At 36.5% G+C, this 14,577-nt stretch overlaps 1 protein-coding gene across 50 annotated transcripts in view; it reads left to right on the top strand.

Moving 5' to 3' along the window:
• DCAF6 (DDB1 and CUL4 associated factor 6) overlaps positions 1-14,577 on the top strand; it is a 158,388-nt gene that overhangs the window by 133,088 nt on the left and 10,723 nt on the right. For all 50 annotated transcript variants that reach the window (XR_014843918.1, XR_014843916.1, XR_014843917.1 and 47 more), the window contains one exon: positions 13,373-13,511. Coding sequence is in view for 41 of the 50 variants with exons in the window: in XM_021089470.2 (XP_020945129.1) it covers positions 13,373-13,511 (139 nt within the window). In the remaining 9 variants the exon portion in view is untranslated. The remainder of the gene's footprint in view (positions 1-13,372; positions 13,512-14,577) is intronic.

The raw sequence follows: 14,577 nt of genomic DNA, 5'->3' as shown, positions 1-14,577 counted from the left end.
CACAGTATTTGCCATTATCACCTAGGAATTGCTTAATGAAGTTAATTAGTGATTGCCTGAGCCTGATCATATGATGAGTTCATATGGTCTCAACAGTTTTCATCCATTGCTGGACCTGGCCTTCACTAACAAGCATATGAACTAGCTTATATAGGTCCTAGAAACCAGGTTGGTAAGTTTGAATACCTATATTAAGTTCCTCAACAATCTTTGAAGATCTTTAGATACTTTGGGGAAATCTGACTGTGGCTCGCCATTCAGTTTTAGTCCAGGGAGTATAAAGAATTCTAGCCTCTGGATCTTTGGGAGACTTAACTTTTTTTTTTTCTTTTTTAGCTGCCCCATGGCATATGGAGTTCCTAGGCCAGGGATCAGATCCCAGCCATAGCTATGATCCATGGTGCAGCTGCAGAAACCCTGGATCCTCAATCCACTGAGCTGAGCCAGGGATCAAACCTACATCCCAGCACTCTAGAGATGCTGCCAGTCTCGTTGCACCATGCGAAATCCCCAGAAGACTTCATTTGAAAAGAACAGCTTCTGTAAAGTTCAGAGGAAAAGGGAATGGGGAGAATTTCAGAGAAAAGAGAAGATTTGGCAAGAAAATTAGTATAGGCATTTGAAGGTATGGTGAAGGCATAGGTGGCATAGAAGGAAGGAGGAAGATGGCACCAGAGGCAGTATGGATTCAGGGAGCCTAGGGAGAAAGGCAGAATGGTGCTGAAGGCAGAGCCTGAGACAAAGAAGCCAAGGAAGAAGAGCCTGGGTCTTTGGGAGCCATTTTATCTTTCTGTAATCCTTTGTCTTGAAATCCTGTTTTGCAGAGAGACAATTTTGGACTCCTGTAAAGTCAGGGAGCCTCAAAATAACAAAATAAGCCATCTACTCTATTCTGGAATACTCTGAACTGCTATAGTCCAGTTTGGTTTTAAGAAAATTAAGTTTGGGGATTTTAAAAGTTCCCCTTAATGGCTGTTGATATTTTAAATTGCCTTTGGTCAGGTCAATCCAGTTAGTTAGAAATGCTCATAAGAATGGACCTGTTTTTTAAACATAAAAATTAGCCACAGTCCCCATAAGAGGAGCTTCCCTAATACTTAGATAATTAGGATCCCTTTTTTTTTTTTTTTTTTTTTTTTTAGCTATTTCTTGGGCCGCTCCCGCGGCATATGGAGGTTCCCAGGCTAGGGGTTGAATCGGAGCTGTAGCCACCGGCCTACACCAGAGCCACAGCAACGCAGGATCCAAGCCGCGTCTGCAACCTACACCACAGCTCACGGCAACGCCGGATCGTTAACCCACTGAGCAAGGGCAGGGACCGAACCCGCAACCTCATGGTTCCTAGTCGGATTCGTTAACCACTGCGCCACAACAGGAACTCCAGGATCCCATTTTTAAGAGGTTTTTCATCTAGAGAAAACATTTTTTCAGACAGTTTAACAGCAAAACAGCTCAATTCAAACAACTGACCGGCCAGTTCCAGTCAATTCAAAGGCAGCAGCTTTGTCCTGGAGGAGCAAGGACAAAGACTTTTTTTAGCCAGTCTCTAGAGAACAGCCCTTCCAAAAAAATAGGCCAAAGGTTAAAACAAACAAACAAACAAAAAACCCAGCATGGTTTCCAGAAACAACCCCTGTTTCTGAAGGAGTGGGTCTAAGGCTAGCCAGGTTCAGGAGAAGTGTCCCCTGTTTTGAAGGGACTAGGCTGAAGGCTAACTAGTTTCAGTGAAAACAGTCTGATTGCAAAATCCAAAATGGACACCAAAGGAGTACATGGAGAACAAGGCCTTAACCAGTAAGATAAATCTTTAAATAGATCCCGAATAAAGCCTAAAGAGCTTCAAGCATAAAGAGGGCATGAGCTAGATCAAGAGGACATAACTTCAAACTCTAGTGTTAGTGAGAAAAGCAGTGGTGACAGTGATCAACTGGGGATACTGCACCTGTTTGCTCACCCAGAGTTACCCCATTGGAGCCATCAAAATGCTGACCTAAAGCAAAGCAGACAGACTGCCAGATATTTCTTCAGCAAAAATGGGTTTATTTGGGATCAGCAAAGAATTGCACTTTAGGATCTGCCAACATGGTGAGCCAGGTGCCAAGTGTGGGCAAGGGAAAAACTCCTTCTAGAGAGGAAAAGGAAGTTGGAAGTAAACAGAGTCCATGGCTTTTTATTGCCTGAGCTCTTGCCAGGAAAGAAGAGAAGTCTTTCCTCTTCTATTGGGCTGTTACTGTCACGGGGAAAGAAAGCTCCCCCTCTTTGTCTTCCAACTCTATTGAGGTTTCTGTTTTTTAATTTTTTACACCAGTTTTAGCTGTTGCTAACACGGTTGCTTTGAGTGTTCTGAAACGTCTTCCTGGGTTTTTCTTGGATACATATCTAGGAATGGAATGTTTAATTTTATGAGATAATCTCAAATTTTTTTCCAAAGTTTAAGTGTAAATTAGTACAATCACTAGTAATCTCATTGATCTCTAATACTTGGTATTGTCACATTAAAATTTTATTGACATTTACTTGACTTACAATGTTGTATTGATTTCTACTGTACAGCAAAGTGATTCAGTTATATGTATACACATATCCACTCCCATATAGGTTATCATAGAACATTGAGTAGGTTTCCCTGTGTTATACAGCAGGTTCCTGTTGACCGTCCATTCCATATACCATAATGTGCATGTGCCATTCCAAGCTCCCAATCCTTCCCTCCTCCCCACCAACACCATCCTTCCTTTTTGGTAACCACAGGTTTGTTTTCAAAGTCTTGAGTCGGTTTCTCAATAAGTTCATTTGTATAATGAACAATATAATATTGAACAATATAATATTGAACAATAATGGACAATATAATGAGAGATTTAATAAGTTTGTATAAAAGTTCATTTGTATCTTTTTTTAGATTTACATATAAGTGATATCATGATATTTGACTTTTATTACTTAATATGATAATCTCTAAGCCCATTCATGCTGCTGCAAATGGCATTATTTCATTCTTTTTTGTGGCTCAGTAATATTCCATTGTGTATATGTACCACATCTTCTTTATCCATTCCTCTGTTGATGGACATTTTGATTGCTTCCATGTCTTAGCTGTTGTAAATAGTGCTGCAGTAAACATTGGGGTGCATGTACCTTTTTGAATTACGGTTTCCTTCTAACATATTTCCCGGAGTGGGATTGCTGGATCATATGGTAGTTCCATTTTTAGTGGTTCCATTTTCTCCACACCCTCTCCAGCTCTTATTATTTGTAGACATTTTGATGATGGCCATTATGACTGCTGTGAGGCCATACCACATTGTAGTTTTTTTTATTTTTGTTTTTGTTTTTTATGGCTATACATATGGATACATAATGGAATGCATTGTTGCTATTATTATTGTTTTCCTTCTTTCTAAGGAACATTTGCTAACATTTGCAAGGCAAGTCTACTGGCACCAAATTCCCTCAATTTTTGTTTGAGAAGGACTTCATTTCTCATTCACTTTAGAAGGATAATTTAACAGGGTATACAGAATTTTAGGTTGGTGGTTTTTTTTTCTCTCAACACTTCTAATTATTTCAGTCCATTCTCTCTCTCTTTCTCTCTCTGTGGCTACCCTGCAGCATATGGCATTCGTGGACCAGGGATTAGATCAGAGCTGCAGTTGCAGCCTATGCCATAGCTGCAGCAAAGCCACATCCTTAACCCACCGTGCTGTGCTGGGGATCAAACAGATGCCACCGATCCTGTTGCACCACTGCAGGAACTCCTCCATTCTCTTTTTGCTTCTTGGTTTCTAAGAAGTTGGATAAGATTCTTTATTCCTTTATAAGTAAGTTTATTTATTTTTAATTTATTTATTTTTTGACTTTTTAGGGCCACACCGTGGCATATGGAGGTTCCCAGGCTAGGGGTTGAATCAGAGCTGGAACTGCTGGCCTGTGCCATAGCCACAGCAACGCAGGGTCCAAGCCATGTCTGCAACCTACACCACAGCTCATGGCATTGCCGGATCCGTAACCCACTGAGCAAGGCCAGGAATGGAACCTGTGTCCTCATGGATGCTAGTCAGATTCATTTCTGCTGAACCACGATGGGAACTCCAGTAAGTTTATTTTTTTCCTTTGACTTCTTCCAGGATTTTTTTCATCTTTGATTTTTGTATTTTGTAAATGATATACCAAGGTGTAATTCTTTTTTGCGTTTATCCTGCATGGTGTTCTCTGAGCTGCTAGGATCTATGTGGCCTTAACTTAGGGAAATTCTCTGTCATTATTGTTTCAAATATTTCTTCTTATCCTTTCTTTCTTCTCCCTTTGGTATTCCTATTATGCGTATGTTATACCTTCTATAGGTATCACACAGTCTTGGCTATTCTGTTTGGGTTTTTTTCAATCTTTGCTCTTTACTTTTTCATTTTAAAGGATTCTGTTGATATGTCCTCTGGCTCAAAGATTCTTTTCTCAGCCATGTCCAGTCTACTAATAAGCCCATCAAAGGTAGTTTTCATTTCTTTTAACAGTGTTTTTGATCTCTCACATTTCTTTTTGTTTCTCTCATAGGATTTTCCCCCATCTGCTCTTCCATGCTCTCTATTCATTATGACCCTTAGTATATTAATCATAGTTGTTTTAAATTTCTAGTCTGAGAATTCCATCATCCCTGGTATTTAGGATAGCACTTTTCTGTCTATTCAGATTGTGTTTTTTGCATTTTTTTTTTTTTATAGCTGTATATGATGTACTAGGTAATAGGAGCTGCTATAAATAGGCCTTTGGTAATGTGGTGAAGTGTGAAAGAGGGGAACTATTCAAGAGTCCTGTGGTGCCTTGGTGTCCTCCCTTGTCCTGGTATCCAAGAAGAGTTGTTGATTTTTCAGTCCATTCAGCTTTTTACTTGTTAGTTGCAAAGTGGGACCTTTCAAGCTTCTTGCATGTGGATCCAGATTAAACAATCCTTATATTCCTAAGATAAACCCAACTTGGTCATGACATATTATCTTCTGGATATGTTATTGGATTTTTTTTGCTAATATATATTTTTTTAAATGATTTTTATTTTTTCCATTGTAGTTGGTTTACAGTGTACCCCACCAAATTAAAGTCTAAAACATCTTAGTCTCCTATTCAAGGTACTTCACAATCTGGCCCCAAATTGTATTTCTAGAGCTATCCCTTTTAATTCCCCTTTAAGCAGCTTACATTTTTAATCAGAATGTACTATTTGCTGGTCTCTTTTCAGCAGTGAGTGAACATCTGTTGTTTTTTGTTTTTTTTTTTTAATTTTTTTATTTTCCCACAGTACAGCAAGGGGGTCAGGTTATTCTTACAGGTATACATTACAATTACATTTTTTCCCCCACCCTTTCTTCTGTTGCAACACGAGTATCTAGACAAAGTTCTCAATGCTATTCAGTAGGATCTCCTTGTAAATCTATTCTAAGTTGTGTCTGCTAAGTCCAAGCTCCCGATCCCTCCCACTCCCTCCCCCTCCCATCAGCAGCCACAAGTCTTTTCTCCAAGTCCATAATTTTCTTTTCTGAGGAGACGTTCATTTGTACTGGATATTAGATTCCAGTTATAAGTGATATCATATGGTATTTGTCTTTGTCTTTCTGGCTCATTTCACCCAGTATGAGATTCTCTAGTTCCATCCATGTTGCTGCAAATGGCATTATTTTGTTCCTTTTTATGGCTGAGTAGTATTCCATTGTGTATATGTACCATATCTTCCTAATCCAATCATCTGTCGATGGACATTTGGGTTGTTTCCATGTCCTGGCTATTGTGAATAGTGCTGCAATGAACATGCGGGTGCATGTGTCTCTTTTAAGTAGAGTTTTGTCCGGATAGATGCCTAAGAGTGGGATTGCGGGGTCATATGGAAGTTCTATGTATAGATTTCTAAGGTATCTCCAAACTGTTCTCCATAGTGGCTGTACCAGTTCACATTCCCACCAACAGTGCAGGAGGGTTCCCTTTTCTCCACAGCCCCTCCAGCACTTGTTATTTGTGGATTTATTAATGATGGCCATTCTGACTGGTGTGAGATGGTATCTCATGGTAGTTTTGATTTGCATTTCTCTTATAATCAGCGATGTTGAGCATTTTTTCATGTGTTTGCTGGCCATCTGTATATCTTCTTTGGAGAAATGTCTATTCAGGTCTTTTGCCCATTTTTCCATTGATTGATTGGCTTTTTTGCTGTCGAGCTGTATAAGTTGCTTATATGTACTAGAGATTAAGCCCTTGTCCGTTGCATCAGATGGAACTATTTTCTCCCATTCGGTAAGTTGTCTTTTTGTTTTCTTTTTGATTTCCTTTGCTGTGCAAAAGCTTTTCAGTTTGATGAGGTCCCATGGGTTTATTTTTGCTCTAATTTCTATTGCTTTGGGAGACTGACCTGAGAAAATATTCATGATGTTGATGTCAGAGAGTGTTTTGCCTATGTTTTCTTCTAGGAGTTTGATGGCGTCCTGTCGTATATTTAAGTCTTTCAGCCATTTTGAGTTTATTTTTGTGCATGGTGTGAGGGTGTGTTCTAGTTTCATTGCTTTGCATGCAGCTGTCCAGGTTTCCCAGCAATGCTTGCTGAATAGACTTTCTTTTTCCCATTTTATGTTCTTGCCTCCCTTGTCAAAGATTAATTGACCATAGGTGTCAGGGTTTATATCCGGGTTCTCTATTCTGTTCCATTGGTCTGTCTGTTTTGATACCAGGACCACACTGTTTTGATGACTGTGGCTTTGTAGTGTTTCTTGAAGTCTGGGAGTGTTATGCCTCCTGCTTGGTTTTTGTTTCTCAGGATTGCTTTGGCGATTCTGGGTCTTTTGTTGTTCCATATAACTGTTTGGATTGTTTGTTCTAGTTCTGTGAAAAATGTCCTGGGTAATTTGCTAGGGATTGCATTGAATCTGTAGATTGCTTTGCGTAGTATGGCCATTTTTACAATATTGATTTTTCCAATCCAAGAACATGGAATATATTTCCATTTCTTTACATCTTCTTTGATTTCTTTGATTAAATTTTTATAGTTCTCAGCATATAGGTCCTTTACCTCCTTGGCCAGGTGTATTCCGAGGTATTTGATTTTGTGAGGTGCAATTTTAAAAGGTATCGTATTTTTGTATTCCTTTTCTAATATTTCATTGCTGGTATACAGAAATGCAACTGATTTCTGAATGTTAATCTTATATCCTGCTACTTTGCTGAATTTATTAATCAGTTCAAGTAGTTTTGGGGTTGAGTCCTTAGGGTTTTCTATGTATAGTATCATGTCATCTGCATACAGTGACAGTTTGATCTCTTCTCTTCCTATATGGATGCCTTTTATTTCTTTTGTTTGTCTAATTGCTGTGGCTAGGACTTCCAAAACGATGTTGAAGAGCAGTGGTGAGAGTGGGCATCCCTGTCTTGTTCCAGATTTGAGTCAGAAGGCTTTCAGTTTTTCCCCATTGAGTATTATATTTGCTGTGGGTTTATCCTAAATGGCTTTGATTATATTCAGGAATGTTCCCTCTATACTCAGTTTGGCGAGGGTCTTGATCGTGAATGGATGTTGGACTTTGTCAAATGCTTTTTCTGTGTCTCTTGAGATGATCATATGATTTTTGACTTTTTTTTTGTTAATGTGTATGATGCTGATTGATTTGCGTATGTTGAACCATCCTTGTGAGCCTGGGATGAACCCAACCTGGTCATGGTGTATAATTTTTTTGATATGTTGTTGGATTCGGTTGACTAAAATTTTGTTGAGGATTTTTGCATCTATATTCATCAATGATATTGGGCGATAGTTTTCTTTTTTGGTGGTATCTCTGTCTGGTTTTGGAATTAGGGTGATAGTGGCATCCTAGAATGTCTTTGGGAGTATTCCTTCTTCTTCAACCTTTTGAAAGAGTTTAAGGAGGATGGGCACCAGTTCCTCTTTATATGTTTGATAGAATTTCCCTGTGAAGCCATCTGGTCCTGGACTTTTATTTGTAGGGAGTGATTTTATGACCTCTTTTGAAGGAATTTTTTCATCTATATTCCGAATGAATTTCCTTCTCTTGACCCTTTTTAAAAAAAGTTACATTAGCCTCAGAGAAAGGGTAGAAAAATATTTCTTCTTTTTCTTTTCTGTGGCAGAGTTTGTAGAAGATTGGAATGATCTTTTCTTTGAAAATTTTAGTAGGCCATACTTTTCAAACCATCTGGAACTGGTGTTTTTTTTGGGGGGGTATGGTTTTTAAGTATTATTTCAATTATTTACCAGTTATAGAACTATTTGAACTATCTCTTCTTTAGTTAGTTTTAGGTGATTTTTTTCAATTTGTAAATTCATCTGAATTTTCAAATTTATAATATTATTTCATCTTTTTAATTCCTGCTCTGTCTTTAGTTATAGCCACCTTTTTGTTTGTTTGTTTGTTTTGGCTTTTTGCCTTTTCTGGGGCCGCTCCTGCGTCATGTGGAGGTTCCCAGGCTAGGGGTCGAATCAGAGCTGTAGCCATTGGCCTACGCCAGAGCCACAGCAATGCGGGATCTGAGCCAAGTATGTGACCTACACCACAGCTCACGGCAACGCTGGATCCTTAACCCACTGAGCAAGGCCAGGGATCAAACCCGCAACCTCATGGTTCCTAGTCGAATTCGTTAACCACTGTGCCACGACAGGAACTCCATAGCCACCTTTTACATTCATAACATTATGTATTTGAACCCCTTCAATTTTTTCTCCATTATCACAGCAGCATTCTATTGTTTTCAATATTATTATATATAATGGTGTATCTGTCTTAATGCCCTTATAGTTCTATCATTTTCTTTTTTAATGAAGTGAGGTTTTTTTATTGGGTACATATGTGTTAAATTTTGTCTTCCTAGTAAACTGAACTTACTACATACGTAGTAATTCTTTCTACCTTTAATGCTGCTTTTTGTCTCAGTCTATTTTGTCTCATACATAGTAAAGCTTTGCTGTCTTTCATTTGACGAATCTGCACAGTACCCTACACTGTATCCTTTTCCTTGAAACTTGTCCTTGTCCTTATACTTTAGGTGTGTCTGGGACAATCTCTTTTTTTTTCTCTTTTGGTGAATTTAGTCTCTTTATCATTTTCATGCCTATTTTTGGACTTGTTTCTAGCTTTTTTAGGATTAAGATTTTTATCCTTTTTTAAAAATTGTTTTTGTCTTTTTCCCTTTTTTTTTGCTCTATTGAGTTGAAATCTGTACTCTTTATTACTACTGTTTTATTCACTTCTATAATTTTCTGTGCTTATTTAGCTTTATAATGTCTTTTATAAATTTAAAATCATATGCCAAATCAGCATAAGCAGGCTTATACATATAAGAGAACTGATAACTAATATATCTCAAAAAAAAAACCTTTGAAACTTGTAGGCTTTTTTTTTAAAGACTCGTTCATGATTTTATTCCTTTTTTTTGATTACTCAATGAATTTATTACCTTTATAGTTGTAGTGATCATCACAATCCAGTTTTATAGGATTTCCAACCCACAATAGGCTTTTAATGTATATTTGTTTGCTATTGGTGTTCTTTGTATGTATATATCATTTTAATTTTATTAAATTTGCAAAGGAATATAATTTAAATTTATTATTTTCAGCATTTTTTTTTCTGTGTGTTTTTTATGGATATCCTCCAGGAAAGTAGTTTCATGTATTCCTTCTTAGTTTATTCATTTCTTTAAAAATTTTTATTGAATTGGACATTGCCCAATTATGTATAAAAGTATAGCATCTACTGTTACTTTTTAATCATCTAATTTGAAATTTGTGCACTTGAAGCTTTGTCTACAGTGGGATAGTGGTAGGTGCCCTAATATCTCATCTGAACTATACAATACAAACTGCATAGTTTGAGATCCAGATTTCAGAATTTTTCTTTATCAGGATGACCAAGCTATACAAACACCAAGTAGTAAATTAGACTATATTCTAGAGCAAACTTGTAAGTGAAATAAACATTTATGATTTGATACCATCCTCACTAATTCTTAATTATTATCATGTCATTACTCATCAGCTGTAATTTTGCCGCACATCTTGTTTTAAATGATTTGAACTTCCATCTAATTCTTGATTCGTCATATTTCTTCTTTTTCCAATTACAGATCCTAAGGCCTTTGATTTATTAGCAGGATTATTTCTATTTCCTCTGCTACCTAATACTCAGCTTTATTAGCAAGAGTTTTTTCTCTATTGGTTTCTTGTTTATCACATTTTTTAACTGATTGTCCTTTTTTCTTACACTTTAGAAAAGAGAAAGAGGTTCAATCATATTTTGTTACTTTTGAGAGAATTTGAACTCTCACTTCCCATTTATCATTTCCCAATCAGAAAGAGATAATCAGAATATACTTAACATGTCAGCTTTCTGTCTGGAAATTCCTAATAATATCTAACTTAAAATTTTAGACCCCTCCCCCTTTTAAAGTATACATAGCATAGGTTAAAGTTTTTTAAGCATTTTAAAAATAAGCCTACAGAATTTGTAATGTACCATTTATGAAAGAGAAAATAACTTTTATTATAAAAGTAAAACTACATAACTGTTAAATAATTCTTTTAGAAAGTGTTATTAACAATTTAATGTCTGGTTTTCTGTAGTTTTTCCTTTTTTCTTTTTTCTTTTTTTGGCTGTGCCTGTGGCATGTAGAAGTTCCTGAGTCAGGGATCGAACCCATGCCACAGCAGTGACCCAAGACACTGAAGTAACAATGCTGGATTCTTAACCTGCTGCACCACTTTTTTTTTTTTTTTTTGCTTCTAGACTCTTTCTACGTATGTAAAGTTTTCCCATATGAATTATTTTTTAACCTATGTTGTAGATAATGACAGTATAATGCTGACATTTTTCATGTCCTTAATTATGGATCTTTCTTGTCTTTTATTTTTTTTGTCTTTTTAAGGCCGCTCCTGTGGCATATGGAAGTTCCCAGGCTAGGGGTCTAATGAGAGCTACAGCTGCTGGCCTACGCCACAGCCACAGCAATGCCAGATCTGAGCCATGTCTGTGACCTACACCACAGCTCACAGCCACGCCGGATCCTTAATGTACTGAGCGAGGCCAGGGATCGAACCCGCAACCTCATGGTTCCTAGTCGGATTCGTTTCCACTGCGTCACAAGGGGAACTCCAGATCTTTTTTATCATTTTTTAATGGTGGCATAAGTATTCCACTATATGAATGTAGCATAATTTATTTTACCTATCCTTTCTATGTATAAAACATTTAGATTACTTCCAGTGTTTCTCAAAGCACATATATATGTGTGTGTATGTATATTTATTTCTCTACAGCATACATTTTTAAAAGATAAAATTGCTGTTTCAAAGCAAGTACATTTTTAAAATTTAATGGATATTATTTAATTTCTCCTTGAAAATATATTATACTGAAATGCTAATATATTGCTAGTGGGTCTGTCAATTGCTGTAACCACTTTGAAAAATTGTTTTGGAGAATCTATAAGCTAACCATATACACATACCATGGTCTAGCAGTTCTACTCCTAGACATATACTCAACGGAAATATCTACATATGTTTACTAATACACTACAGCAGTAATCAAAAGCTACATACAACCCAAGGTCCAACAATAGTTGAATAGTTATATTCATACAAAGTAGTCCTCTACAGCAAAGAGGAAGTGTGAACTACAGCTAAATTAAACAACATGGATGAATCTTACAAACTAACGTTGAGTTAAAGAAGCTAGACACAAAATATGTGTTGTATGATTCCATTTAATTAATATTCACAAACAGGCAAAATTAATCCTTGATGTTAGAAGTCAGAATAGTGCTTCCCTATAAGGGGAACATAATAATGGGAATGGAGCACAGGGAGACTTCGGGAATTCTGTTTATGCTATTTCTCAATACTGGTGCTGGTTACCTGGGTCTGTTTTGTGAAAATGCATCGAGCTACATATGTTATGATTTTATAGCTTCCTGTATATGTGTTCTACTTCAGTGAAACATTTATAACAAAATGTAAATACACGTTTTAATATATAAAAGAATGTACTTTTTAATATATAAAACCACTTTCAAGCTTCTACCAGTAGAACATATTTTCCTGTACTCTTGCCACTCTGATGTAGAAACTTTTTAATCTGATAGACACACAGAAAGACCCATTTGTTTTTATTTTTTATCTTATTATTAGTGAGGCTGAGCATCTTTTTATATATTTATTAACAATTTTTTCTGCAGTTTCCTTATTCATGTGCTTTAGTTATTTTTCTGTTATAGTATTCATTTTTCATACTGACATATATTTTGGATTTTTGGTCTATTATATGTGAAAATAGAATGTTTTAAATACCAAGTTCAAACTAGCAAACTTATTAAGTAATATTGTATATTTGGAAATGTTTCTTCTAATAATTAAATCAGTCTTTAAAAGAGAGTCCATTTTTCTTGATTCTCCAGCTTTGTGATCAAGTCAGTTCTTAGGAGAGTCAATCTGCCTCATTAGCTCCAAATCTTTATTCTGATATGAATTTCATATGGAGTAGATCCTATTTGAAGATCCTTGTTTTATTCATTTATATTCTGTTTTTCTTGACTAGTCTATTCTTTGCTGAGAACAGACGTCTTTAAACAAAACCTTAAAACGTAAATTAAAAAAAAAAAAAAAAAAGGAGTTCCTGTCATGGCGCAGTGGTTAACGAATCCGACTGGGAACCATGAGGTTGTGGGTTCGGTCCCTGCCCTTGCTCAGTGGGTTAACGATCCGGTATTGCCATGAACTGTGGTGTGGGTCGCAGACGCAGCTCGGATCCCACGTTGCTGTGGCTCTGGCGTAGGCTGGTGTCAACAGCTCCAATTAGACCCCTAGCCTGGGAACCTCCATATGCCGCGGGAGCGACCCAACAAATGGCAAAAGACAAAACAAAACAAAACAAAACAAAACATAAATTTATCCACTGCAATTATATATTAACTTTAGTTTCTTTTGGTTTCTCTTTATGCCTTTGCATTTCCATAATAAGGAGAGGACAAATAACGTTGAATAGATTTTATTTGTAGTAAATTGCATATTTTGTCTGTATTGTTTTTATAAAGTAGCCTTTTAAAAACCAGTGTGCCGCATGCTATTTCCTTTACTGTCTCAACCAGTACCAAGTTTCTAAGTGATCTCTTAACTAAAACATTTTGTTTTAGTAACTCAACTAGTCTGATGTAGTCTCACTATTGTGTCTGCCTTCTTATGCTTTTGGTTGGGGATGCCTTATTGAAATAATGTTTAGTTTAAATATTTTCTAGACTTTACTGTATTTTAATCTTGCTCATTTTCATTCTGTAGTGGCCTATGAATGTTTTTAATTTATTTCTGTTTTTTCTTTTAATATGTAACTCATAGACGCTCTGCTGTGGCCCGCATTCAGGAGTTCTTCAGGCGGAGAAAAGAAAGGAAAGAAATGGAAGAACTGGATACTCTGAACATTAGAAGGCCACTAGTAAAGATGGTTTATAAGGGCCATCGCAACTCCAGGACAATGGTACCAAAGGCTCATGGCATTCTTTGGAAGAATTGCAGTTTCATAATATGAATTTTTTTCCATAATGATTATTTTTATATATACCAGTGTGATTCTTTTTTTTTTTTAATTTCTGCTTTCGTCTTTATGTATCTATTTGCTTTTTAGAGGCCACACCCACAGCATATGGCGGTTCCCAGGCTAGGGGTCCAATCGGAGCTACAGCTGCTGGCCTACACCACAGCCACAGCAGTGCAGGATCCAAGCCACATCTGCAGCCTATACCACAGCTCATGGCGACGCCAGATCCTTAACACACTGAGTGAGGCCAGGATCGAACCCGAAACCTCACGGTTCCTAATCAGATGTTTCCGGTGTGCCACGACAGGAACTCCTCCAGTATGATTTTAATGTAACAATTATTGCATCTTCAAAGTTACCTCTACCCAAAGTAATTGTTTTCACCCTATAATGTCTTGTGAAAGACCATTATTTTTTTACAAGAAAACTACCTTATTGAGGAACTGTTGTAGAATTTAAAAAATTTTAGCTTGTGCAAGTAACCATTGCATCTTTTTTGCTTTCTCACACTAGTAGATTTTTAGCTTATATTAGTGCCCTTTGTTGCTTTTGGAGAGAAAGATTTGGGTATTTGAAATCTCGGTTCATTGCAAAATATAGTCAGATTAATTATAACTCTTTTTTAAAGATTGATAAGTAAAGATTTTAGTTACTTCGTCTTTCTTGACTTTCATTTCCTCAACTATGAAATAAGAATAAACCAGTTGATCTCTGAGATCTTTCAAGTTTTTATAATCTAGAAGTCTATACATCCAATGCAATATTAATTATTTACTAAGAAAATCTTGTGAGATGATTAACATAACTGTAACTCTGAACTATTCATATCTAGAAAGTATTCTCCTGTATTCATTGAGTCATCAAAAAGTATCTAGAATTGGTCTTAATCTGCTTCATTTAGAGTCAAGGCAAACAGTAACTTTGGTAGTAACAATTTAATCATTGTAAAAAGAATACTCATTATTAATAGGAGTAACCAATTTATATTTCTTTTATTTTGCTGGTT

This window comes from Sus scrofa, chromosome 4, assembly GCF_054392235.1.
Source record: "Sus scrofa isolate SSC_HxYL_T2T_F1_AM1 chromosome 4, Sscrofa_HxYL_maternal_Yorkshire_Landrace_v2.0, whole genome shotgun sequence".
Taxonomy (NCBI): Eukaryota; Metazoa; Chordata; class Mammalia; order Artiodactyla; family Suidae; genus Sus; species Sus scrofa.
This window is presented reverse-complemented; position numbering and strand designations above follow the sequence as displayed.